At 50.0% G+C, this 26476-nt stretch overlaps 1 protein-coding gene across 1 annotated transcript in view; it reads left to right on the top strand.

The window, feature by feature from the left end:
- Nucleotides 1–22584, top strand: part of Tll2 (tolloid like 2) — a 104919-nt gene extending 82335 nt beyond the window's left edge. Inside the window, exons 10-21 of the mRNA XM_048338581.1 lie at nucleotides 822–924; nucleotides 7069–7185; nucleotides 8091–8236; nucleotides 8665–8860; nucleotides 10610–10735; nucleotides 11698–11858; nucleotides 12721–12901; nucleotides 14915–15040; nucleotides 16098–16225; nucleotides 18670–18883; nucleotides 20950–21200; nucleotides 22015–22584. Of these exons, the coding sequence (XP_048194538.1) occupies nucleotides 822–924; nucleotides 7069–7185; nucleotides 8091–8236; nucleotides 8665–8860; nucleotides 10610–10735; nucleotides 11698–11858; nucleotides 12721–12901; nucleotides 14915–15040; nucleotides 16098–16225; nucleotides 18670–18883; nucleotides 20950–21200; nucleotides 22015–22146 (1881 nt within the window). The 3' untranslated portion in view covers nucleotides 22147–22584. The remainder of the gene's footprint in view (nucleotides 1–821; nucleotides 925–7068; nucleotides 7186–8090; nucleotides 8237–8664; nucleotides 8861–10609; nucleotides 10736–11697; nucleotides 11859–12720; nucleotides 12902–14914; nucleotides 15041–16097; nucleotides 16226–18669; nucleotides 18884–20949; nucleotides 21201–22014) is intronic.
- The last annotated feature ends 3892 nt before the right edge of the window (nucleotides 22585–26476 follow it).

A 26476-nucleotide genomic window follows, 5' to 3' on the forward strand; every position in this document is an offset into this window, starting at 1 on the left:
GTTAGGCATTGGATACATTTCTTGTACTGTTTGTTACCTTGTCCCTCATACCCCCCTCCCCTCCTCCCACTTTCCCTTCCCCCCCCCACCCCCCGGAGATGTTCAGTTCACTTACACCAAACAGTTTTGCAAGTATTTTTGCTAACCTTTCTTAAAACAAGGACTCTGTTGGACTGATCTTTCTAGAGTGCTCCAAATAGAATAGCACATAGTAGGTGCTCACAAGCAATACAGAAGGAAAGAAGGGAGGGAAGGAGGGAGGGAGGGAGGGAGGGAGGGAGGGAGGGAGGGAGGGAGGGAGGGAGGGAGGGAAAGAAGAAAGGGGGTGGAGAGGAAGCTATTAGACACACCACACCTCAGAAGAGTGGTCATGGCTGAGGGGAAATGGATGCACTCAGACTAACCCCAGACCCTCTGGAATGATTGATGATGTTATAAGATCTTTTCGTATCTCTGAACCTTGTTGACTCTTTCCCTCCTCCCAGATTCCCAGTCTCAACACGCCTTGGCCTGTCTTTTTTAATGCATCTTGCTTTCTGTAAACTACCTAGTGACTTCAAAAACTTGAATGATTTCCCCAGACAGAACCAAAGGACCCATCTCCTTCTGTTTACTCTCTCTCCTGCCCAGGGTTTATTATTTAATGTCATGAGGTTTCCTGTGTGTGTATTTTGAGAAGACGCTCTTACCGAGGGGCTGAGGGCTCTGTATACTAAGGGGTAACTTGAGAATGCCACATGCAAGGTGGAGCTTTCAGAGAAACTCAGGCTTTGCTGCCCAAACGCATTTGATGAGAACTTTTTTGTTGTTGTTTTTAACAGATTATCCTAAACTTCACAGCCATGGATTTGTTCAAGAGCCGCCTGTGTTGGTACGATTATGTGGAGGTCCGGGATGGCTACTGGAGAAAAGCCCCCCTGTTGGGTGAGTGGACTTGGGACAGACTTCCTAGGAGGAGCGGCCCATCCTCTGGGTGCTCTTTCTGAGTTGCGGTTCCTGTCTGGAAAGGCCCATCCCGACAGCAGCCACAGGAAGCCCCCCAAGCGCCCTTGTCATTGTAAAACGCTGTACATTCTATTTGGCCACACATGTTAAAAGCTTTTAAAACTGTGAATACCCTTTGACCCAGCAACTCCACTGCTTGGAATTTATCCTAGGGAACTAATTAAGGACGTGTGCAGAGCTCTAGCTACAGAGCTGTGCACCGAAGCAGGGACAATTGAGAGCAGTTTAAATGTTCAACAATAGGAGTTAGCTGAATAAATGATGACACATCTTTCCAATGGAAAACTTGCCAACGATTAACAAGGAAGTTTCAGGTGACTACATACTGATTCAGAAAGGTGTTTATAGTACATTGAGACACACAGGAAAGCATGTTACCCAGTACAATGAGTGGTGGCATTTATTTAAAACATGCATATGCATACATACATAGTGCAAGCATTGCCTCCCTCTCGCAGCTAGTGCCCCATGGCTGTTCACACTAGGCAGGAAACACAGACACCTTCTGTCCCGTGCTTAACCCATGCTTCCTTCAATGCACACATATATGTGCCTGGCCCATGGCCACTTTCTCGGCTTGTCTACCTGGACTGCTAATTATCTGATGGATCCTTCCTAGTGCTGGCACACTGGTGACCCCACCCAGAGCCTGCCCTGATTTCTTCCCTGTGCTCTGGGGCTCCTGTGGATGAAAACTCCTGTTTGTACCTCTTGGGATAGGTGCTTATATGCTACTCCTAATAGCAGCTGCCCAGTGAGGACCCCTCAACATAGAGATGCTTCATATCCACCAGGCCCCGTTGACTCCGGCCAGACCTTCTGTTCCAGTCTCTTCCCTCCTATCTCATGTTTGGTTGCCAGGGTCAACATAATGCCAGGTCTTTATCTAGCAGTGAACTCTACCACGTGCCCCCCCTCTTTTCTTTTTCTGTCAGTCATGGGATTTAAGCACAGAGCCTGGGTATTATCCCTGAGCTCTTTTGCTCCAGGCCAGCATTCTACCACTTTGAGTCACAGTGCCACTTCCAGTTTCCTAGTAGTTAATGGGAGATCAAAGTCTCACAGACTTTCCTGCCTGGTCTGGCCTAGAACTGCAACAGATCTCAGCCTCCTGAGTAGCTAGGATGATAGGCGTGAGCCACCAGCACCTGGCTTCCCTCTTTGCTTTTCTGTCACCATCTTCTGTGAGTGCCCCAGTAACAGCTCACTTCAGGCAAGCCGAGAACGTGGCCATGGGCCAGGCATATGTGTGCACTGAAGGAACCGTGGGTTATACACGGCACAGAATGTGTCCATGTTTCCTGCCTAATATGAACAGCCATAGGGGTGCTAGCTGCTAGAGGGAGGTGTGGTTGCTAGGATAGGCATGCCTTATAAGGGTAGGCATGCCTTTCAGGGGTGTGAACAATTCACCAGAGTATAGCAATAATGGGGTATGGCAAAATGAGAGGACTGAGCAGAAGTTCCCAAACTATGGAGCATTGACATGACCTGGGGAGATTTCTCTGACCACAGATTCCTGGGAGACTGCTGAACTGGAACCCCCACAAGTTTGTTTTGTTTGTGCATGTGCCCATGTCCAAAACCAATACACTGAGGCGATGGCCGGGATGTTCTGGGCCAGGAAAAAGGAAGCCTGGAGGCCAACAGCTGTGTGTTTTGTTTTGTACGTATCTCCATCGTTGGGATCTTATACAAGTTCGTTCTTTACAAGAGCTGTGTAGGAGGAGCTTCATGAGGACATGAGATCACAGTCCCCTCCGCCCAGCCATTCCCATTGCCGAATCCCACACCTTCACAAGAAAGGTGCCCAAGAAGGCACTACCTTTCTAAGGCTGTGCAGCCCATGAGTGGCTGCGATCAGACCAGAATCCAGATGTCCTGGTAATGCCGGCTCTGAGCACGGTTTTCTTTTAGGACTGCCAGATAAAATACACTATGTGTTGTTTATCTGACATTCAAAGTTAACTGAGCTTCCTGAATTTTTGTTTGCTAAACCTGGCTAGTCCTATGTACCCCAGGAAAGGGGTAAACTCAAAGACTCAGGAGGAGTCTTTGTTCTAGAAGTTCCCAAGGGAAGAAGGCCCGGGCACATTTTTGAGAGTGGGCACAGGCGGGTTTCTTTGCTTGATCTTGAAGCAGGGATTTTTCTCGCTGTAAATCTTGGTATGTGCATTAATGGAACAGGACTTCCCAGCTGTGATGGTTTGAGGATTTTGTTTGTTTGTTTATTTTGGGGAGAGTTGGCAGGCTCATATTTTATCCATGGCTGCAGTGTGTGTGTGTGTGTGTGTGTGTGTGTGTGTGTGTGGTGTTGCAGCCAACCATGGCTCAGTGCCCACAACCGCCATTCTTCATTTGCAAGAGCTCTCTCTCTCCTTTGCCAACTATTTGGCCTGCTCTGATGTTTCCAAATGCAGTTGTTAGTGAACTTTTGTGTTTGGAACAAGTGCATTGTGTCAGCAGAGCTGGTCCCTGGGAGGGGTCAGTGCCATGAAATCTGCTGGGAGGAGGCAGGTCAACGCCCCTTTGGCAGGAGGCAGAGCGGATTAGGGCGGATTGTGAAAGTATGCATCTTGCTCTGAAAAACCATGCATCGAATTTTTTTCCCAGGGCAGTGTGTGAAAATCCAGGCATAATGCGCGTATAACTTTTTATGAATGAAGCCTTTATGACTCCCCACAGAGCCACTTGTAGTGCCCTCATCTACATTTCCTCTTCTTGATATCCTTATTAAACTTCCTCCTCCTCTAAACTCAAGAACTAGGATTTAGTTTTAGGGACTGGACACCTTGTCTCTGTGGCAGTCTCTTCACCCTGTTTGGTGTCGTGTCCTTAGAGGGAGGCCTCCCAGGACCCAGGTTTTCACAGAATGATTTCCAGGGATAATTAAGCGGATTGAGAAATATTTCATAGCTGCTTAAAGATCTCAACTCAGTTTTTCAACATCAGGGGCCGCTTAGGAGATTGTGCCTTTTGGGAGAAGTCAATGGCTACGTGGAGAATCCGTATAGTAGTCTTAAACACTGCCCTGGAAATGGACACACACACACACACACACACACACACACACACACACACACACGCACACATTTTTGTTAGAGGAATTACTCAAAACAATGTACTTTTTGTATGCAGAACTGTCTTCAGAATTCTGTAGCATCACAAAGTGCACAAAAGCCCTTTTTCCCCTTCCTTCAGATGGGGAGGGAGCTCAGGAAGGCCAGGAGGCCCATTATGCCACCGTATCTCAGGGCCCCAAATCAAGGCTCGCTTCCCAAACTACTAATGAAAGCGTGAGGCCAATAGCTAAGCTTGGCATTGCACAGCCAAGCCTGGTATTGTACAAAGTGGCTTCACAGTTTCAAACTGTGATCTTCATTCTTACTTCTCTGTTTCCTAAGTGAGGAATGAACTTGACACTTATATTTCCAGTGGGGAAATTTGGTGCATCCAACTGTGTACGGTGCTCAGAACTGTACCCAACTTCCTTTTGGTGGTGGTGGTGAGGGGGGGTAGTAATCATGAAGATGGTGATACTGGTGGTGGGAGTCTGGATCTCCAACAACCATAGCTCACATTCTACTTCTACCTCCAGTTCGGAGATAAATTCCCTCATCCTCACTTTTCTCATGTGTGAAGTGCAATTAATAACAGTACCTAATCCGAGGATGAGTGGTATGTTCTACTCCTGCTTCTGTGACAAAATACCTGAGGGAGGAAAATCAACTTAAAGGAAGTAAATGTTTGCTTTGGCCTCACAGTTTCAGAGTTCCAGTCCATGGTTGCTTGCCTGGTTTGCTCCTGGATAGGTGGCAAGGTGGTGATAGGTACATCATGGTAAACAAAAGCTGCTTGCCTGATGATGGCCAGTAAGCAAAGAGAGTGAGAGACCAGGGACAACCCTTCAAGGACACACCCCCTACTTCTTCAAACTCTCCACTGCAGTGGATGTCAGCAAAGCTCCTCTGTTGTCCGTCGTGTCTGTGGCTAGTGTGAGACACTCGCCTTAGCACTCCACGGAGTCCCTCATCCCATCCCCACGTGTTTCCGCTTGCATCTCGAGTGCTCCTGGGCTGAAGGCTTGGTCCCCAGTGCAGCAGTGTTCAGAGGTGACTGGATCTTGTGAGTTCTGACCTCATCCGTGGAGAATCCACTGATGGAGGCACAGGTTAATGGGAGGTGGTAGAAACTTGAGGAGAGAGTGCCTCGTTTGAGACACTACCTAGGCAATAAAATATTCTTGCATGCAATTCCTGCCTCACTCAGAGAATTGAGCAAGGGCAGTCTCTCCTTGGAAGCCTGTGTGTGTGTGTGTGTGTGTGTGTGTGTGTGTGTGTGTGTGTGGTGGAGGGAGTCATCTCATCCCTTAGGTCCTTAAGCAATAAGATGGGGATGTCGCTTTCCCTTTTGGATGTAGTACTCAGTAGCCATGATAGTTGGGGCTTTAAGAGGGAAAACTCGGACTTGAAACTTGGGCTAGGCTAAGAAGGAATTTCAGCTTCTGACTGATGTTGTCTAACTGCCACTGAGTTCTCTCGTTCTCTCTCTCTCTCTCCCCTCCCTCTCTCTCTCTCTCCCTCTCTCTCTCCCTCTCTCCCTCTCCCCTGAGCTTGCTCTCTCTCCCTGCTGGTAAGCAATGATTCCTCACAGTCAGTCAGTCTCCAGAATCTAATGAATCTAATTGGCAGCACCACAGAACAGTTACGGACAATGTCCGGGCTTCTAGTGAGTCCTTCCTCGCAGTGATTCCATCTCACCTCACTGAATATTAAATCACCAAATCTACGTGGCCACAGGTGGCCAAAATCAGGAGGACACCAAGGAGGCTAGGCTAGTAGTCCCTTGTCACCTTTTTCCCAGGGAAGGTGCTCCAGAGTGGGCCGTTAAGAAGTGCGCATGGGGGGCTGGGAATATGGCCTAGTGGCAAGAGTGCTCGCCTCCCATACATGAAGTCCTGGGTTCGATTCCCCAGTACCACATATACAGAAAATGGCCAGAAGTGGCGCTGTGGCCCAAGTGGCAGAGTGCTAGCCTTGAGCAAAGAAAAGCCAGGGACAGTGCTCAGGCCCTGAGTCCAAGGCCCAGGACTGGCAAATAAATAAATAAATAAATAAATAAATAAATAAATAAATAAATAAATAAATAAATAAATTAAAATAAAATAAAAGAAGTGCGCATGGGGGCATTTACTTCTCCCAACCTTACTGCTCCCCATTTTTCTCAGAAGGATAAAACGGATTTATAGTTGCAAGAGACTTTTATCCAGTACCTTACAGGACACCGAAAATAAAAGTACCCCCACAGTATCAGGGCTATGACAAGGTGCCTTTCTACCCGGAGCCTGCACCATGGCGCTACTGTCACATTGCTTGCGGAATAGAACTCTTCGTGTCTGTTTCACGGTCTAGTGTCTTGACAGATGATGTAGACATATCTGTCCAGGCTGTCCCTCAGGGAGGGCTGGGAAATTGAAAATCTCTTTGCCCCTCCAGGATCTACCTAAGGACTGGGGACAGCTTTATGCCTCTCCCAGGGGCTGAAACCTGCCTGGGGTCACCCTTTTCCATCCATGGTCTCCCTCAAGGTGGCTAGAGTACAGGTCCCTAAAGGAGCCCATGCTGCCCTCTCCAGGCCTCTCTCCCAGTACCCTCCCTCCGCCAGCCTGGGCCCCTTGTGTAAATCACAAGGATGGGGACATGCATTCTCGTATCTCTCCACCCCCCAAGACAAAGAAAGCAGATTGTTCATTGCTCCAGAAGAAAGGGCATAGTGCCGTACGAGTGCTAGCTCAGAGCATCATCCTGCTGTATTTAGGAGCTGCGCTGACGAGGGTGCCCCATGAGGAGGGTATCCCCAGGGAGGCTGTCCCCAAGTATACTGATGGACTGAAACCCATCCAAAAGAAGCACACGAGTGTGGGACTCGCCCTCCCATTCTCAACATCTGCAGACCCAGGGAGGGTCTGCCAAGCACATTGGAAGAACCAGGCCTTGTTCTCAGGCAGCAGCGAGCACCTCTTGCTGTCCACAGGCATCCTGACCGTGTCTTTCCCCTTTCCAGGGAGGTTCTGTGGGGATAAGATCCCGGAGCCCCTCGTCTCCTCGGACAGCCGGCTCTGGGTGGAATTCCGAAGCAGCAGCAGCATCCTGGGCAAGGGCTTCTTTGCGGTCTATGAAGGTTTGTTCATGATGAAGCAACGTGCCACTGGCAGCTGATATGCCTCTGTCCTTGCTGTGTAGCCCTCTGGCCCTCTTCTTCCCCAGGCGTGAGTGCAGCTTGCCGGAGCCCCAAGGGTCAAGCTACTGCTGGAGGTGGGGAGGGTGGTCTTAGAATTGCAGGTCATTCCACCACATTTGGAAGATGGAGGCCAGGGTGCCCACCTGGAACTGCTCTCTGCCTGTCACCGGTCCAGCTGGACAGCTGGCATAGAGCCTGTACACATGCCCACGACCGCTGAGTAGCTGTGTGAGCCTAAGCACAGGCCTTCATCTGTTGGGGCTGCTATTTGTTTCATTAGTGAAAGAAAATTCTTCTCTGGCCCACTCCCGACCCCTAAATAAAAAAGGGACCCTGCTAGAAAATTACTAACGGTCCTTTCTGGCACAAATCATTGTAATGTTGGAGAGGCCAAAATTTTGTATTTGTAAAAAAAGAAATCTAACAGTGTGCACATCTGTGCATGTACCTGCTACATGTGTATGTATGGGTGAGGTGCATGTCCGTCTGTGTGTAGCACCAGACTTCTGCCCTTTGAATCACTTGGGACACTCTGAGCTTTGTTGATCAGTGTACCCCAAACCCACCTAGACCTCTGGGTACAGGACTCTGGCTCCCACTGTGGGAAAAGCTCCTGTGTGAATTTCACAGGCAATGCAGGCATGACAAGGTGGTTTTCCTTATATGAGGAATGCCAGAGTGGAAATCAGATGCATTTGTATCTTTCTGGGGGGCACAGCCTTTGTTGACGTTAGAGGAAAATGTTAGTGAGTGGAGCCACCTCGTGGTGACAAATGGCCACTTACCTGTCTTCCTAAAATGTGTGACCAGGGACCCGGTTCCTCCTTGTGCTTGTCTTTCCAAAGCTATGTGTGGAGGAGACATTACCAAAGACGCGGGTCAGATTCAATCTCCCAACTACCCTGATGATTACAGGCCTTCCAAGGAATGTGTGTGGAAGATCACGGTGTCAGATGGGTTTCACGTGGGACTAACCTTCCAGGCCTTTGAGGTGAGCGGAGCTTGCGTGTCTTCATGAACATGAAGCAAGTGACAGCTGTTGCTCCACACCTTTCACTCTGGGAAGATGATTTTCATTGTCCAGTTCAACACAGGAACGTAAGATGTCATTTCAAGGTCACAAATCTTTGTGAGATTTGCTTCACCTCCTTTGTGAGAGAGGCTGACAGGGATAACAGAAGTAGACAGATTAGGGATGGAATCCATCCAAGGAAGTTTTTGTAGAATTATCTTTCCTCCCTTTTCTTAGTCCATCCTCAATTGGATTCACCCATGACTTTTGCCACAAAAAATAAATAAATAAAACACGGAGAAGCCCGGCCCATACTCAGCATTCCTAAATCATACTCAACTCCCAAATCAAAAACCTTGAAGGCAAGCCAGCTGGAATAATCGCACCCCCTTTGTTTCTCCCATTAGATTGAAAGACATGACAGCTGTGCCTATGATTACCTGGAAATCCGCGATGGCCCCACACAAGACAGCGCCCTGATTGGCCACTTCTGTGGCTACGAGAAGCCAGATGATGTGAAATCAAGCTCCAACAGATTGTGGATGAAGTTTGTATCCGACAGCTCCATTAACAAAGCGGGCTTTGCTGCCAGTTTTTTCAAGGGTATGAATTAGAAGTTGGTTTCCACTTTCACTTGCAGGAATAAGTATTTCTTCCCCTTGTGGAAGAACCACAAAACCCATATGCAGTGTTAGCCTGAAGCACGATTCCTTGCAGAGAGGAGGCAGCCATCCATTTCAGAGCTGTCCTGAGCTCACCCGCCCGCAGGCCCCGAGAGTTTACAGCTTTCAGGAGCAGCCTCAAACTTGGCCTCTATAGAGCAGATCATTCTGAACTTGAGAATGAGATGTAGTAAATTTACGAGGTCAAACTAGAGCAGAGTGAAGCTGAGCACTGGTAACTGAATATTTGAACAGCAGCTCTCATTAGTTGAGTGCTTACTGTGTACCAGAGACCGGGTAAAACATTCAGTTCCCTAGCATGGAGGGGAGGGGAAGAGTGTATGCTTGGTACTGGGGCTTGAACTTAGGGCCTGGGCGCTGTCCTTTTCCTTTTTTACTCAATGCTAGCATTCAGTCACTTGATCCACAGCTCTACTTCAGGCTTCTCCCTCCCCCCCCCCCCCTTTTAATTAGAGATAAGAGTCTCAAGGACTTTCCTGTCTGGGCTGGCTTCAAACTATAATCTTCCCATCTTGCCTCCTGAGGTGCTAGGATTCCAGGTGTGACTGGCACCTGGCCCCATCTCCTTTCCATCGCCTTCTTAGACACGTCTATATTCTCCACAAAGAAAAAGGGGCCCAAAGAACCCACTTCAAGCCATGCCACTGTGACAGGCAGCCATAGATCCCAGTTTTCCCCTCTGCAGAAGAGAGAAAAATCAGCCCAATGAAACCGTGGTGCTTTCTAAGCTGACAAGGGCCCAGTGAGCTTTGAGATCACTGTTTTTAATGTATTTATTGAAAATCTCCAATGTACTTCTTTTCTTTCAATTTTATTAGTTTATTTTTGTTTATGTGGTACCAAGGAATCAAACCCAGGGCCTCATGTGTGCCAGGCAAGCACTCTACCCCTAAGCCACACTCCTCACCCCACTATTTTTTTTTTAACTCTTGGGAGCTTCCAGAGAAGAGTAGGAGCAGAACGAGAGTCGTAATGCCCAGTTTCTTAGCCCAGCTTCTTTGGAGTGAGACTAGCAGCAGGCTGTGCTGTGGACACAAGCGCCCAGCTCATGTGTCAGGACTTTGCCAGCAAGAGAAGCTGGAAGCATAACCACAGAGCGGGAGCAAGCCAAAGAGGCTCGTGCTTGGCGCCTGCTGGTAGCAGGCTCTGTTCGGGGCCCAGCTGGCCCATGACACCGGCCAGAATGCCAGTTGGCCTCAGCAGCCCTCTCCTGGTGCCAAATGGCAGTCCCTCTCAGAGTGTACTAGCTGGACAGTCGGTAGAGCACCTTCCATGTCTGGTGATGTGGATTGACCGTGGCATTCAAGGCCTGGCTAGACCATTTTGGTGCGTAGCCCCTCCATGAGGAATGTGAGATTTCCCTTCATCGCTGCTCCCTGAGCCTCAGTGGTGAAGGGAACCAGCGTCCTTCACGGCATTTCTTCAATACCTCATCTTTCCGTAACTCTGAAACAGTTGTTGGGGTGTCTCAGTGATGCATGGAAGCCGCCTCCTTTCTCTTTCCCAGCTGGAGGATGGAAAGAAGTCAGAGCTCCGGCTATGCTATGTGGAGACCCGGTCCCAGCCTTCTCTCTTCTCGGCCTAGCTGGGTGCCCCAGGATGTGGAAGGGTGGGTAGTGGACCAGGAAGGTAGCTGAGGATTTAGCCAGGTCACCTTTCCTCCCCACAGAGGTAGATGAATGTTCCTGGCCAGACCATGGTGGCTGTGAGCAGCGATGTGTGAACACACTTGGCAGCTACATGTGTGCCTGTGACCCTGGCTACGAGTTGGCTGCTGACAAGAAGTCATGTGAAGGTCGGTACTGAACCTGCCCAGCCAATGTGAGGGGGTGGGGGACAGAGATGGAATACTGGTGAGAGATAGATACACACACACACACACACACAGTGACCAGTGACAGGTGGGAGTTACCCAAACTACATGAGCCACCGTTCATTTTCTTCTGTGGCCCTGTAAGATTTACATCCTAATTAAGGCAGGAAATAAAGGCAAAGAAAAACTCTATGAGCCCTTTGGTGTGACTCCTTTCATCCACCACCTTTCTACCTGTGGGACTCTACTTCTCATGCAAGCCAGGTATGGTGAGCAGTTTGGGGAAGACTTTTGTTTGGAAGGGGGGTATATGCAGCCAGTACTGGGGCTTAAAACTCACAGCCTGGGGGCTTTCCTTTAGCTTTTTTTGCTCAAGGCTATTGCTCTGCCACCTGCACCACAACTCCACTTCAGCGTTTTGCTGGCTGATTTGGAAGAGTCTCACAGTCTCTCCTGCCTAGGCTGGCTTTAAGACAAGATCCTCAGATCTCAACCTCCTGAGTAGCTAGGATTACAGGTGTAAGCCACCGGTGCCTGGTGGTACAGACATTTTTAATTCTCCTTTGGTCCAAGTCCTATGATATCACAGCTATGCCACTAGGTGACAAGTCTGTGCATCATCCTCATCTTCTTTTATGTATTATTATTTATGTGCCAGTACTGGGGCTTGAACTTAGGGCCTCCTGGTCACACTTGGCTGCCCTCCCTGCAAAGGCTAGCAGTCTACCACTTAAGCCACCCCTCCACCTCAAGCATCATCATTTTCAATGCCAAAAAGACTTGTCTCCCACCTTCCTCTAGATCCTCAGCTTGAAACAGCGGCGAGTTGGTTCCAGTTGTTTCCATGGTCAGGCCAGAGCAGGGCCTCCTTGCTGCCAGGGGTGGGAGCGCAGGCACTCGGAACAACCCCCAGATGAAATGTCGTGTCTGTGTCCCCTGCACAGTGGCCTGCGGCGGTTTCATTACCAAGCTGAACGGAACCATCACCAGCCCTGGGTGGCCCAAGGAATATCCCACAAACAAGAACTGTGTCTGGCAGGTGGTGGCCCCCGCGCAGTACCGCATCTCCCTGCAGTTTGAGGCCTTCGACCTGGAAGGCAATGACGTATGTATCTGTGCTCTCACTGAGGGGGAGCTGTGTTCACAAAGTGGCTGCCAACTGGGCACCAAGGAGGGTGATGGCAGGCGGGGAGGTTGCCCCTGTGGAAGCAACCAATTTGAAAGAGTCACAGGATCTAAGCCTGGCAGAATCTAGTGTGGAGGTGGGGATGGGGGGTGTTTTCCCCAATTTCTTCAGCTGCACATAGGGTACCTCAGGCCTTCTTGTCACTGATAACTCTAAGCAGAACAGGGACCCAAGTGAAGGAGGCAGGGAGGGACAGCTCTGAGCCCCGGGTCCAGTTGAGGGGAACAGAAGGGCTGGGGTTCAGCTGTTGCTACAGGTAGCCTGTTTCCTCTCTTGGGAGTAGCTATGGATGACCAAGTTGGGGTGCTACAGCCAGAGTGTTTGCCAGGTGTACCCTGTGTCTGCAGCTTCGGACAAGTGTCTGTGCCCTTCTGAGCTTTCATTTTTCTGCAGGAGGACATGGTAGATTTGGGTTGTGTCCGTGGTTTGAAAATGTTGCCTCCTTCCCTTGCACCTTCTTCCTCCTCCTTCTCTTCTCTTCCAGCAGAGCACTGGGGGGCCCTTTCTTCAAGATAATCTTCATAGGGCAGGCCACGATATAAAATGATAGAAGCAAGTGGGCAGTGCTTGCTTGGGGCTCTGTTGTGGGGAAGGCACGAAAGACAGGGTTGGTCCCTGGCAGCTTCTGCAACTCAGTCTAACGATCAGCATAGAAAAATAGAGGGAGCCCCCCCCACCCCTACCCCCAACTGCTGGAGCTAGCTTGAGCCGCATGGCAGGGTGCAGGGGCTCTGGGTTGGGAGATGGGGTAATGGCTGCTTTCTTCCTTTTTCCTTCACAGGTCTGTAAGTACGACTTTGTGGAGGTGCGCAGTGGCCTGTCCCCTGACGCCAGGCTTCACGGCAAGTTCTGCGGGTCTGAAACCCCCGAGGTCATCACGTCGCAGAGCAACAACATGCGCGTGGAGTTCAAGTCTGACAACACAGTCTCCAAGCGGGGCTTCCGGGCCCACTTCTTCTCTGGTAGGTGGTGAGGCGGTGGTAAGGCCATGCAGCCCAGGGTCAGTGGCTTGGCTCCCACCTCTGAGTCCCTGTCATCTCTTAGCCCACTCCTGCACCCTCCCCCGATAGACGCCTGGACCCAAAGTTTTTATTCACATCTTAGAGCTTTCATCACAAATCACAACTCACAGAGTGGCTTAAGACACAGTCATATTCTCTTACTATTCTAGGGGCCAGAAATCTGAAATCAAAGGCCCACCCAAATCACCTAACTGGGGCTGCTTGTCACATTGCATTGGAGTGTGGACTGCAGTTGGGTTCTTTTATATGCAGATTGCTTAGATCTGAGCTGCAAGCCAATCCCTCATGGGCTTTATATGTACCTGGAATGTGCCTGGAGTTCCCTGTGAGAGAGAGAGGGGTTGGGGAGGGAGGGAGAGAGAGAGATTTGGCAGCCTTTCATTGACAAGGTTTTGTTTGGTAGTTTTTTGTTTTGTTTCATTGCATTTTTTTGCCAGTACTGTGGCTTGAAACTGGAGCCTGGTGCTGTCCCATAGCTTTTTCTCTCAAGGGTAATACTCTACTACTTGAGCCACAGCTCCACGTCTGGCTTTTTGCTGGTTAGTTAGAGATATGAATCTTCCAACTTAACTTCCTTGGTTGGCTTTGAACTGAGATCCTCAGACCTCAGCCTCCTGAGTAGCTAGGATCACAGGCATGAGCCACTGGCTTCTAACTCTGACAAGTTTTGTTTTACAGTGCTGGGGGTGGGGGCAGGTAATAACCTAGCACTGGGCTCAGGTAGGTGGCCAGGGTGTGGACAAGTTTACCCTCTGGCTGGGGAGGCCGGGGGAGCTCACCCTGCTGAACCCCAGCCTTTGGGGCACTCTGGGGCAGGCTGGCTTACCAAGGATGAATGTTGTGGGGAGAGGGCACCTGGCTGCCTGGAGTATATGGAAAAGCTTTTTGCAGAATGCCTGGTGGTCTAAGCCAAGTCTTAAGGGATGGACAGGACAAGGGCAGAGCTAGGACAACCAGAGAGAAAGCGATTAAGGTCCAAGAAGGGAAAGCATGGGAGCTTGGGTTTTGGGTCTCAACTGGGCACAGAGACTACACCAAGCCAGTCCTCAAGACCAGGGATGAGGTGATCCAGGCTGGGCGGGGTTCGGTCTCCGGGGACCTTGAATGCAGGCCAGAGGGCAAAGATTCGATGGACCTAGGAGCGAGATCGCAGGTTCCTGAGCAGGGGGTGTTGTGAAGAAGGCCTGTGATCGAGCCAGGCCTCGAGCGTGGAGCTGGTCGGGTAGGGGAGCGGACCAGCAGCCCCCTCAGAGCCGGTGTGCGAGTCCCCGGAGCAGGGCACACTTCCATGCTTGCATTGGAAACCTGAGGGCAAAGGAGCTGAGGCTGAGCAGGGTGAGGGCCTGCGAGCATCCACAGAAGAACGCAGGGATGTGGGGGGCTGGTACCTGCCCTGGGGGTTGGGGTGCAGCATGCAACACTCGCTGTCTGCCTGGCTCTGCAGGCAGGAAGTGGTGTGTGTCAGAAGGTACGAGCCCAGATCTGCAGGTGGCTCGCGTAGGCCACTTGCTGAGTGACTCTGGGCACCTCAGTCCTTCCAGCCTCCATTTGCTTGCCTGTAAAATGGGTACGGACCCTCCCTCCTCAGGTTGGTTGAGAATGAACCAGATGCTATATAGCAAGTGTTGAGGGCAGGACCCGCTCCCAGTACATACTCAGTACTGGCGGTTATATCATTGTGACTATGGCTATAATAGGAGCCCTTCCTGCAGGGGCAGAGAACACATGTGCTGTGTTTTAGGAACTGAGGGAATCAAATATACCTGGCCAGGCCATGCCAGCACATGGGAGGCAAAGATACTCCCACACTACACACACACACACACGCACACACACACACTATAAGGGGACAATCAGGGAAGCTCCCTGGAGGAGGCCAATTTGGAACAGGGTCTGAGCCAAGAGGGACGTTCCCAACCAGCACTTCTTAGGAGATTCCATGGATCTTCCCAGACAAAGACGAATGTGCCAAGGACAACGGTGGCTGCCAGCACGAGTGTGTCAACACGTTCGGGAGCTACCTGTGCAGGTGTCGGAACGGGTACCGGCTGCATGAGAACGAGCACGACTGCAAAGAGGGTGAGGGCAGCCTCTGGGTCCAGCTGCATGCCCTTCCCCCCGTGTGCCCATGCCTCCAGAGGAGGAGGGGTGGGAGGGGCTGTGGTGGAGGTGGGCGGGGCTTCAGTGGGTGGGCGGGGCTGCTCTGTGAGTGGCTGGAACTCTATGCTCCTTACTCTGGGTTCCTGGGAGTGGCTCAGGTGCCCCAAGCTGAGTTCTGAAAAGTGGTTAAGCAGTACCCCCAGAATCAGGCTGCCCAGTTCTACACCCCAGCTTGGCCACTCGTTAGCAGTGTGACCTTGAGCAAGTTAACTTGTCCCTGAGACTCAGCAAGAGACTCAGTGACCTCCTTCTTAAAGTTTTGAGACATTAAAAGAAAGCCGCAGAGCCCAGAAATGAGTTTGGTGGTTGTGGGAGGGCAGTAGGTTCCCCCACACTCCAGCTTTCTTCCTTGGAAATGGGAATGAGTGAAAGGATTGGATGCTTGCATAGCACAGAGAAAGACCCAAGGTAACCACTGCCCAGAATGCTGTCCTGGGGATGCACTTGGTGATCCAAGTGGGAAGTTCTCCACATGCTGGAGAGCTGAAACAGACGCTGGCAAGGGCCTGGTGACAGGGAGATCTCTGCTGCCGCTCTCCCAAGGCTGGAGCTCAACCAGCCTCCTACATGTAGTATCTCATTTAATCTGCATGTATGAGGCTGATACCCCTTTTACAAATTAAGGATGTAAGTGCCCAAGGCCTGGACCTGAACTGAGCTCCACCTGCCCCCCAAGGCCTGTGCTTCGAACCCAGTACTACTTGCAATGCCAGCAGCCATGTGGACAGTTAACAGAAAGATCCTGGCTCTTGAGCCACAGCCAGGAAAGCAGCTCAAACAAACCAGCAGATCTCTGCACGAAAGGGCACTGGATTCAGGTTCCCCCCCACAACCTTTGATGACCCCAAGACAAAGGAGGGGAGAGAAGAAACCTCTAGAACAAATACCTTTGGTGCTGTTTACAAGTGACTGACACACACACTCTCTCTCTTTCTTACTCTCTTGCCTGCCCCCACTTCTACCCCTGTGGCCCCAGCTGGCTGTGAACACAAGATCAGCAGTGCAGAGGGGACGCTGGCAACCCCCAATTGGCCTGACAAATACCCCAGCCGGAGGGAATGTACCTGGAACATCTCTTCCACAGCTGGCCACAGGGTGAAACTGGTCAGTCATTTCGTATGTAGCTGGTTAAGTACTTGAATTTCCATGTTGGCCGGGCCCAAATTTGAGTCTCTGCTCTGCCACTTCCCATCTCTGACACTTGGGGATCTACCCAGAATTTCTAGGTCTTAGATTCACGGTATAGAAAGTGGGGGTGCTAATGACACCTGCTTTATGGGGCTGTGGTGTGATGCAGAAGGAAAAGAGAGGCCACACACAACAGCTCTGTAACAATACTGGCTCACGAGGGGTGTGTGTGTGTGTGTGTGTGTGTGTGTGTGTGTGTGTGTGTATACGCATGTACCCCTCAGATATGCAGAGCTGTTTGGAATTCAGTTGTTTCAGTGTTGATTTTTAAAAACAACCCAAAACAGGCTGGGAATATGGCCTAGTGGCAAGAGTGCTTGCCTCCTACACATGAAGCTCTTGGTTCGATTCCCCAGCACCACATATATGGAAAACGGCCAGAAGGGGCGCTGTGGCTCAGGTGGCAGAGTGCTAGCCTGGAATAGGAAGAAGCCAGGGATGGTGCTCAGGCCCTGAGTCCAAGGCCCAGGACTGGCAAAAAAAAAACAAAAAAAAAAAAAACCCAAAACATTACATTCTCAAGGTTTAAAAAATAATTTCAGCAAGCACTAAATGTTGGGTGCCCTCAGCATTTTCTTCTGAATCCATCCAGAAATTTCCTATGCATGTGCATGCAGGGGAAAATATAGATTTTTTTCTTACTTAGGGCATTCAAATCAGATCCAGTTATTCATATTCTCGTACAACTTATTCAATCAGTAATAAGAACATTATGTTTACTCTTTCTTGAATTAAAAAAGAAAACCCCTTGCACATCTTTATTTAAAGTCTCATCCATGTGTCTGATAATGTGTCTTATACCACATGCTCAGTTATTTCAAAGGTGAAGTACGTCTCTCTGAGTCTTATTTCTTAACTCCCAGGGACTTCCAAATTTGGAAATGTGTGGCAAACTCACTTTGCCAACTGGGCTGACAAAGTTTTTGATGTTGTTATTTTATTTATTTATTTATTTGCCAGTCTTGGGGCTTGAACTCAGGGTCTGAGCACTGTCCCTGGCTTCTTTTTACTCAAGGCTAGCACTCTGCCACTTGAGCCACAGCGCCACTTCTGGCTTTTTCTGTATATGTGATGCTGAGGTATAGAACCCAGAGCTTCATGTATGCGAGGTGAGCACTTTACCACTAGGCCATATTCCCAGCCCATGATGCCATTATTCTAAATGAGTCCTCTGATTGACGGGAGCAGGATTTGTCCTGTGAATGACAGAACAATAACTCAGGGAGAATGCACAACATCAGAGGTATAAACATGGTCACCAGCAGCCAGTGGCACAGGGACTGCTGGGGTGTTTAGTGCTGAGAGCCCTCAGTGAGATGCACACAGGTGAATCTCCTTGAATGAGGGTTAGACAGGTAGATGCTCCCAGGGCATCTCATGGCATGCAGAAGGGACACTCAGCCCACACATCCAGTACATGCTACCCACCTGGGAACTGCTCTTGGTTGCTCCCGGGAGCTGCCTGTGTCATTGGGAACAGCCTCAGGTCTGGGTAGGAGTGGGTTAGGAGTGCGTTTGAGAAAGGCACATCTTCCCACGACTGCCATCTGCTGGAATATGTTTGCAATGGCAGGATGCATCCTGGATGACAAGTGAAGAGAGCATAAAGCAGCATGCCTGGCGCAGTCACACCTGTTTTGTTTGTACAGCAGGCAGATGTCTCACAGATGAAAATCTCACAGAGTACTAGTGGCTCGTGTCTGTATTCTAGCTAATAAGAAGGCTGAGATCTAACCATCAAGCCAAGTCAGGCAGGAAAGCAAAGGGACAGTGCCCAGACCCTGAATTCAAGCCCAGTACTGGTAATTTAAAAAAAAAAAAAGAGTCTCTGAGGCCAGAGCTCCTGGGTTACAACCCTGCTGCACCAATGTGTGACCTTGGGCAAGTCACCTGACGTATACTTGCTTCCAACAGCTTTGGAGTTGGGGTTGGACATATGGCAGACTTTTGCATGTCAAACGAGGTAATACTTGCACAGCATTCACTACATCTGCATGAGGGCAGCCCTCGGCCCTTGCTGGCTCTTGGGATTCAGGGAAGGTAGGAAGTGGGGCAGAACGGGGAGTGCATAGCTAGCACCTGCTGCTTACTGGTGGTCATGGTGTCGTCAAGCACCCATTGACTGTCTCCCCTACAAAGTGGTCATGACATGGTAGCAGTAGCTCTCCAGGTTGTTTTGGAGACTAACAAGAGGCTGAGTGGAGCCCCTCTTCTACAGTGCCCCTGAGCTTCAGCGTCAGGGTTAGGCACCCCTTTGCATGACAGGCTGGGCAGATGCCACCACTGACAGCCAGCCTTTCCCTTCCCAACCCCAGCTCTGCACCAGGTCCTTGCTTCACTTTCTGCTCTTCCGTCCCCAGACGTTCAATGAGTTTGAGATCGAGCAGCATCAGGAATGTGCCTATGACCACCTGGAAATGTACGATGGGCCTGACAGCCTGGCCCCTGTCCTCGGTCGGTTCTGCGGCAGCAAGAAGCCGGACCCCGTGGTGGCTTCGGGCAGCAGCCTGTTCCTCAGGTTTTATTCGGACGCCTCTGTGCAACGGAAAGGCTTTCAGGCGGCACACAGCACAGGTGCAGGCGGGGGGGGGGGGCCGGGGCACCTCGGGGGAGGTGGAGCTGTGTGTGGGGAAGGCAGAGAGGAAGGCCTCCATCGCTGAGGGAAGGGCAAGGGCCCACACACACTGTGTGATAAAACGTCCCTGTTTAAATGAAGCATGGGCTGTGCACTGGTGGCTCACGCCTGGAATCCTAGCTACCCAGGAAGCTGAGACCCGAGGATTGAGGCTCAAAGCCAGCCTAGGCACAAAGCTTTGTAAGACTCTTACCTCCAGTTAGCCAACAAATGGCTGGAAGTGGAGCTGTGGCTCAGATGTTAGAATACGAGCCTTGAGCAAAACCCAAACAAAAATACTAAAAACCACCAACTGAGGAAGAAGGAAAGGAAGGAGGGATGGATGGAAGGAAGAAAGGAGAGAGAGGAAGAGAAGGAAAGGAAGGGAGGGAGGGAGGGAGGAAGGAAGGAAGGAAGGAAGGAAGGAAGGAAGGAAGGAAGGAAGGAAAAGGAGGAGAGGGAGGGAGAGGGTAAAAGGAAGGAAGGAAGGAGATGGAGGAGAGGGAGGGAGAGGGTAAAGGGAAGGAAAGAAGGGAGGGAGAGGGGGAGGGAAGGAGGGAGGAAGGGAAAGAGGGAAAGAAAGATTAGTGACCATAGGCAGAGAGGCTGATGGGTTTTTAGGGTGTTGTCGTTAAGGTCCTCCATTGGTTTTGCTTGGTTGTTCCATTTGCTTTTGCTACTAGAGTTGCAACTCGGGGCCTCTCACCTGATGGCAGGTGCTCTCTCCCTGGAGCCAGGCTACCAGCCCCTTATGAGATCTTAAATGACAAAATTTGATGTAGGCAACCCTTCATCAGTTCCTTTCCTCTCTTCCCCCCTCCAACAATGTCCTTGTCATTTCGCTGGCCTGTGAAGGCCACAGTCTGGGAGCCAGCGGTAGCGAGCGGTCCTTTCTACCCTCTGAGAACCAGCTTGGAACATGAAAACCACTTCTGCTCCCTGTTACTGTTTCCTGCATTCAAAATGCCAGGAGCTCTGGATCCCTTGGGAAGGAAAAGGCCTATGCTTGTAACTTACATTCTTTGCTTTGCTAAGTAGAAGGTCAGGAGGAAAAGGAGCTGCTCCTGCGGCTTCACAAGGCTAGTTAGCACCTGGACCAGCTCTGGTGGCAGAGAGCGAGGTCTCATGGACTCTTCTGTTCTGGAGTTAGAGTATGTGCATGGCTTCTGTAGTGCCAGGTCTGCGATCATGATCGTGGGACCCTAAGTAATGTCACACACACACACACACACACACACACACACACACACACACACACACACACAGAGAGAGAGAGAGAGAGAACAATACCCATCAAACATTGTTTGCAAAAGGGGAAGAGAGCAGAAATGGGGAGTGAATTTGTTTAAAGTACAGTGTGCACCTGTGTGGAAAGAAGCACCGCCACAGACCCTCTTATATTACAAATGTATGCAAATATTAAAAAATATAATAAACCCCAGAAGCCATGCTGCAGGATACAGCCAGAATTCTGAGACGCACTCCCTTGGGACACCCACGGGAACCTTGGCCTGTAGTTGGTTTTCTCAAATGCAAGAAGTCCATCGGTCAGTGCTAAGGCTTCTCCTGGGGGGTTCACCTGCAGTTCTGAGGTGCCCTCTGGTGGCAGAAATATCACATGACATCAAGTCAGTGACAGCTTCCTGCACCTGCCTAACCGGCCGTGATTAGATCCAACAACTGGTCAGGCAGGCAGTTCATCAGCCCATTCCCCCTGAAGTGGGGAGAGAAAAAAGCAGCCAGCCTTTTTCAGTGGCATGCTTAGGGATTCTGAGAGGCCTTGTATGGCCCCATTGGGAACATGGGATTTGGGCTTGAAATGGACCATTTGACTCTCAGCTCCCCAGGGGAGCCCTGACCTCAGACTTCCTGCCTCTGTTTACTCCTCTGTGAAGTGGGAGGACAAGACTGTCTGGGCTCTCTTTTAAGGCATGTATGGGGCTCTGCAGAGCAGCTGGCAGAACGTGTGGGGTGGTACCAGTCCCCTAGGGACTGAGGGGAGGTCTCCTTCCTCTCTCTGCTCCAGAGTGCGGGGGCAGGTTGAAGGCCGAAGTGCAGACCAAGGAGCTCTATTCCCACGCCCAGTTTGGGGACAACAACTACCCGAGCCAGGCGCGCTGTGACTGGGTGATAGTGGCGGAGGATGGCTACGGCGTGGAGTTGATCTTCCGGACCTTCGAAGTCGAGGAGGAGGCCGATTGTGGCTATGACTACATGGAGGCCTATGACGGCTACGACGGCTCAGCACCCAGGCTTGGCCGCTTCTGTGGCTCAGGGGTGAGTCCCACCCAGGGGGGTGGCTGAATTCACACCTGGGCGTGAGCCCTTGCTTCCCCTGCCACTTGCTGGCACTAGGACTGGAGTAGAATGGGAAACAGGAGAGTCCCCAGAGAGGAGGTTGGGGCTTGGATGAAGTTTCCGAAGCTGTGTGCTCCCAGGACAGGACCCTTTGACGGTCCCGAGTGGGGAGCCCCTTGTCTCTGCCAGGATCCAGCAGGCCACATTAGGAGCACTGGGAGCACTTCCAGAGCACCTGGCACAACATTTCCAACAAATTCAGCAGCTCTGAGCATCTTCCTGGACCCCCTGAGGATGGAGACCTGAGCAGGGGCCCTTGTTCCAGGTCTCCTGGGAGACACTTCCCTATGGTAAAGGACAAAGTGCCACTGAGTCCTGGCACACACTTCCTGGTCAGAAAGAGCCCAGCCCTCGCCTCTCTTTGGGAACTTGAGTCTCAGGTTCCTCAAGAGGAAAATGGAGGTGGTCTTTATAGAGTGCTTGTAACACTTCCTTTAGATAAGGTCTGGGAGGGCTCGGCAAGAGCCTGGCCCACCTGTGCAGGTGGTACATGGTAGATGCTGTGCGCTATGCACCTTGGATCTTCTATGGAGAAGCAAGGCCCAGGGGAGCAACACTTTCCTTTGAAAGCATCGAGTGCTTTGGGTGCCCCTGAGAGCCTCTGGTGTGGGGGATGCTTCATCATAGCCCCAGCCATCTTGTCCTTGGGTTGGGTCCCGTCCTGTTGTCATTTAAACTCCCACCGCAGCCAGCTGGCCTAATGTCCCCGGCTTTTCCTTTCTCCTCTCCTCAGCCATTAGAAGAAATCTACTCTGCAGGAGACTCCCTGATGATTCGGTTCCACACAGACGACACCATCAACAAGAAAGGTTTCCACGCGCGATATACCAGCACCAAGTTCCAGGATGCCCTGCACATGAAATAGGAATGCCCAAGTTCTAGAAAGACAGGAACTGAAGAGGGCTTTGTAATAGCACCTTGAGAGCCAGCCCAAAACAGTGTACAGTCTTTTTCTCAAACAAAAACTTAAATTCAGTCTGGAAGGCATGTAGTTAGACAACAGTTACATAAGGGTTTGGCCCACAAAATGAAAGAGAAAATGTCCCCTTGATTCCAGCTGCAGTGTTAGCACTTGTGGGCCTCAAAAGGTGAAGGTTTGAAGTCACTGACTATGCAAGCTATGCTTGTTCATTCTCATTATCCATCCCTTGCTCCTATGGGGCAACAGGCCAGCCAAGGGCTGGTCATTCTTCTGTTCTGGATGTTTCCATAGATGCCTGCTGTGTGACTGGACCCTGGTGGCACAGGCTGTCTTTGGTCTACACTGGCAAGGAAGATAAAGATGTGGCTGCGGCTCATTTGTTACTCCTTATGACCTTGGAAGACCGCACCTTCCCTCTGCCTCCCAGGGCCCTGGGGGTTCCCTTATCCCTGATTGCACTTGGGGACTCTGGCCTCCCTGGGAATCCCAGCAGAACATTGGCTAGTGAGAGTCTTGTTTGCCGAGAGGAAAATATCCTGACTCTTCCTGATAGTCTTTCCCTCCCTGACTTGGAGAAGACGCCATCTAGGTTTGGGCTCTCGTTGGCTTCTGAATAACCTCGGGTGATGGCAGCATTTGCTGGGGGATGGCAGGGGGTGGGGGGGGGGTGGTCCTCGAGCCCTTGACAGCCAGGTCAGAGTGCATCTGCAAGATGTGCAAAGACACCTCAGGAGGGACCAGGGCAGGGCCTGCTGGTGGGGTGAACACTGTTCATTTTAAGTTATGTAAGAATCATCACTGGCGGGGAAGTCCATCATGACTAACTCGCTGAAATCCAGCAGGTTAGGCAGTGCTTTCATGACTTCCGTTGGTGAATCCTCAGCCACCAGCTGGCAGTCAGAGTCCACAAGCCTTGGCACTTGTTCTAGAGAAGTAGAGACGATACTTGCATAGTTTTAGCACCTCAAGATACAAGGTAAGCAAGGAGGTTGCTTTGAATGGCATTTCATTAAGGCATCTATGGGCACTATGAGCTCAAAGCTGTGTGGTATGTTAGCTTTTAAAAGAATATTTATGTTAGAATCGTTTTACAATAATGTTTACATAACCAGAAGTCCTGTTTAGTTGCTGTTGAACATAGAAGCGGCACATGGGAGTTTCCAGGGAGCTCCCAAGACTCTGAATTCCTCTGGGATAAATGATCATTTTAAACAAGATGTTTGTGAAAGGCTAAGGGTTATCATTTTTAAAGATCAGACTTGGCAGCCAGAAGACTGTTTCAAATTAAAATTGATTGCTGGGGCCGGGGCGGGGGGGGGCAGTAAAACCTAGAATAAAACAAGGAGAAAGAAAAACAGACAGACATGGGGATGTTTTTCTCAAAACAAAAAATCAAAGTTTTATTAATAATAATATATGTATGGATGTAAAGGATCAGTTGTCAAAGCCTTAATCATAGCAGTGTGGGAAAGGCCCCCCATTGGCAGTAGCTTTATGGCCCTGGCCTCCAGTGCTGGCTCTGCATATTCTTCCTACCTCCCTCCAAGCTCTCTCTAGCCTTTCCCAGCCCTGGACGGAGGCTCACCCTCCATCCTCACATCTTGCTAGATGGCCCACCCTGCTCTGGGTGAACTTTGGTATGGTATATAGAGTAACATATCCCCTTATCTTATCAGATCCATCTACCCATTAAGGTGGATTGCATTTCTCCGACCTTGGTGATTTCCGGGGTTCCATTTTGTCTGTCCAAATTGAAACAAAACTGGATGCATCAGGTGGCTGCCAAGGATCTCTTTTCCAGGAGATGAAAAAAACCTATGGTTAACCTTTAGAAGTCTAAATGAGATGGACCGGGAGGCGGGAGGGAGGGAGACACCGTTTCAGCGTTCATTGCCTTCGCCTTCGCCACACGGAGGCTTCTTTTCACTCTGTAGGAGGGACATTTTCGGAAGTCCACAGCTCCCAGCATTCGTCACCAGGACTCTTATGAAGACCTTTATTTAGGCCTGTGAGTGATGAAGCCTCAGAGCTACAAGCTCTGACTCGGCTGGGGCTGCCTGGGCCTAGTCTGGAACCCACAGGGATCTCTGCACCCCCAGGCCCTGCAAGGAGCCTCAGAGCTGGCCTCACAAGGGAGAGTCCATTCAGCAGCAAGACCCAGACTCCTACCTTGGCTCTTCCAGTTGCCCCGTGGCCTGCTTAGAAACATCCCCACAAATGGATGTAGGGGCTGGAGGCACTCCATCTGCTTACTTTGGCTAACAGGGTGCTAGGACCTGAGAATACCACCGTGCCCCAGGACAATTGTGTTCACATGTATGATCTAAGGAAGTATCCTGGGTCTGGGCCTCCATCCTGGTCAGATTCTAGTGTACTGTGAGATAGCATAAGCTAGAACCAGCATCCCAGGGCAAAGAAGGATCTGGAATTCATATGGGCCAGTGGGATTTCTCCACAACAGATGAAGCAAGGCTGTGTGGGCATTGATTCATTTATAATTTTTATTTTCTTCTGAAAGTTTCCTCTTATTTCATTATTTCTTCAGTTTCACGATAGTTACAAATTTCTCTGCCTGATTAAATTAATTGGTTTCAATGCAGTTAGCTAGCAAATTAACTTGAGAGTTTTCCCATCAGTCTGGGTGGTTTGGAAACCCTCAGAATATGGCAGCATTCGTATTCACTTCTGGAATGAAGATTCCTTTGGCTTCCAACAGATATTTTAAAAGTTTGCTTTATAGACTGAACTTCTGAGTAAAAATACCAAAATGCCTAAAAGATTTCTTTTACAGAACTGTTTAAAGTGTTATCTATAAATATAAGATGTTCTTTATTTTGAGTCATTCCATAGAATGTCAGTTTTAAAGAGAACATTGAGAGGAGCTTACATGCCTGTCTACAAAGGGTGGTTTCATTAAAGAATGTAATTTATTGACGTGTCCTGAGTCTTTGTTGCTACTTCAGATGAGATAGGTGCTCCCGGCAATAATTTTCTCTACAGCCAGAACAACTTAGGTTGTTAAAGAACCTTCACTCTCGGGGCTGGGGATATGGCCTAGTGGCAAGAGCGCTTGCCTCATATACATGAAGTCCTCGGTTCCCCCAGCACCATATATACAGAAAATGGCCAGAAGTGGCGCTGCGGCTCAAGTGGCAGAGTGCTAGCCTTGAGCAAAAAGAAGCCAGGGACAGTGCTCAGGCCCTGAGTCCAAGGCCCAGGACTGGCAAAAAAAAGAACCTTCACTCTCTGGTAAGAATCCAAATGATTGGCTCCAGAACTGAGTTCCTAATGGACTTAGAAAGACATAGGCAACCTAGTAAGGTGCTATACACCTGTAATTTCAGCCCCTGGGAGGCTGAGGAAGGAGGATCATGAGTTTGAGACCGGCCTGGGTTACATAGTTCAAGGCCCGTCAGGGCTATGTAGCAATACTGCCTTTAGCACAAGCTAAAAATGGCTTTCCTACAGTCACCACATTTTGGGGCCCACTGGTGTTAAATCTAGATGTCTATGTACATCTATGTAGGTAGGTAGATGAGAAATAGACTAGACAGATGATAGGTTGGTAGAAAGATGATAAATGGTTAGACAGATAGATGATGATAGGTAATGATAGATAGCCCCAGCATGGTTCATCTTCTGAACTTAATAAGTGAGTTCCAAGGTTGTGAGCTTATAAATGTCCATGTATCAGTCAGTATAGGTTAGCTTATGCTGCAACAACAAACAACCCAAGTTCTCTTTAACTTCACATAGGAGAGATTTATTTCTTGGCCACACTCTATGTTAATTTCTGGTCGTCTGGAAGCTCTTTCTCATCATCCTCATAAATCAGGCTGATGGAATGGCACCATCTAGAGCGTGCATGACACAAGGAAGCTGACAGATCACACTGGTTATTAGTGTGGCTTGAGAGTAACATATTGTACTCCCCCTTCACTGACCAAAGCACATTATATGGCTGTGCTTAACTTCAGGTAAGAACAAAGTGAACTAGAAATTGTCAGGTTCACCAGAAAGGAAACCTACCACATGGTTCAGGAGTTTATTGGGGGCAAAGCAAACTGCCAACCCACACAAGATGGAAGTGTAGGGAGACAGAGGGGAAGGAAGAAGGGAAAAAGAGTAAGAGAGAAAAGGGATGAGAGAGGGAACTGTGTTGAGCTGGATTATATAGGGAAAGGTGGGAGATATGGCCAGGAGGATTGGATGTGACCTCAGAGAAAGAGGAGGTAACTGCCTCCAGGTGTGCCAGTTACGTAGGTAAGTCAGG

Source organism: Perognathus longimembris, chromosome 2, assembly GCF_023159225.1.
Source record: "Perognathus longimembris pacificus isolate PPM17 chromosome 2, ASM2315922v1, whole genome shotgun sequence".
NCBI lineage: Eukaryota > Metazoa > Chordata > Mammalia > Rodentia > Heteromyidae > Perognathus > Perognathus longimembris.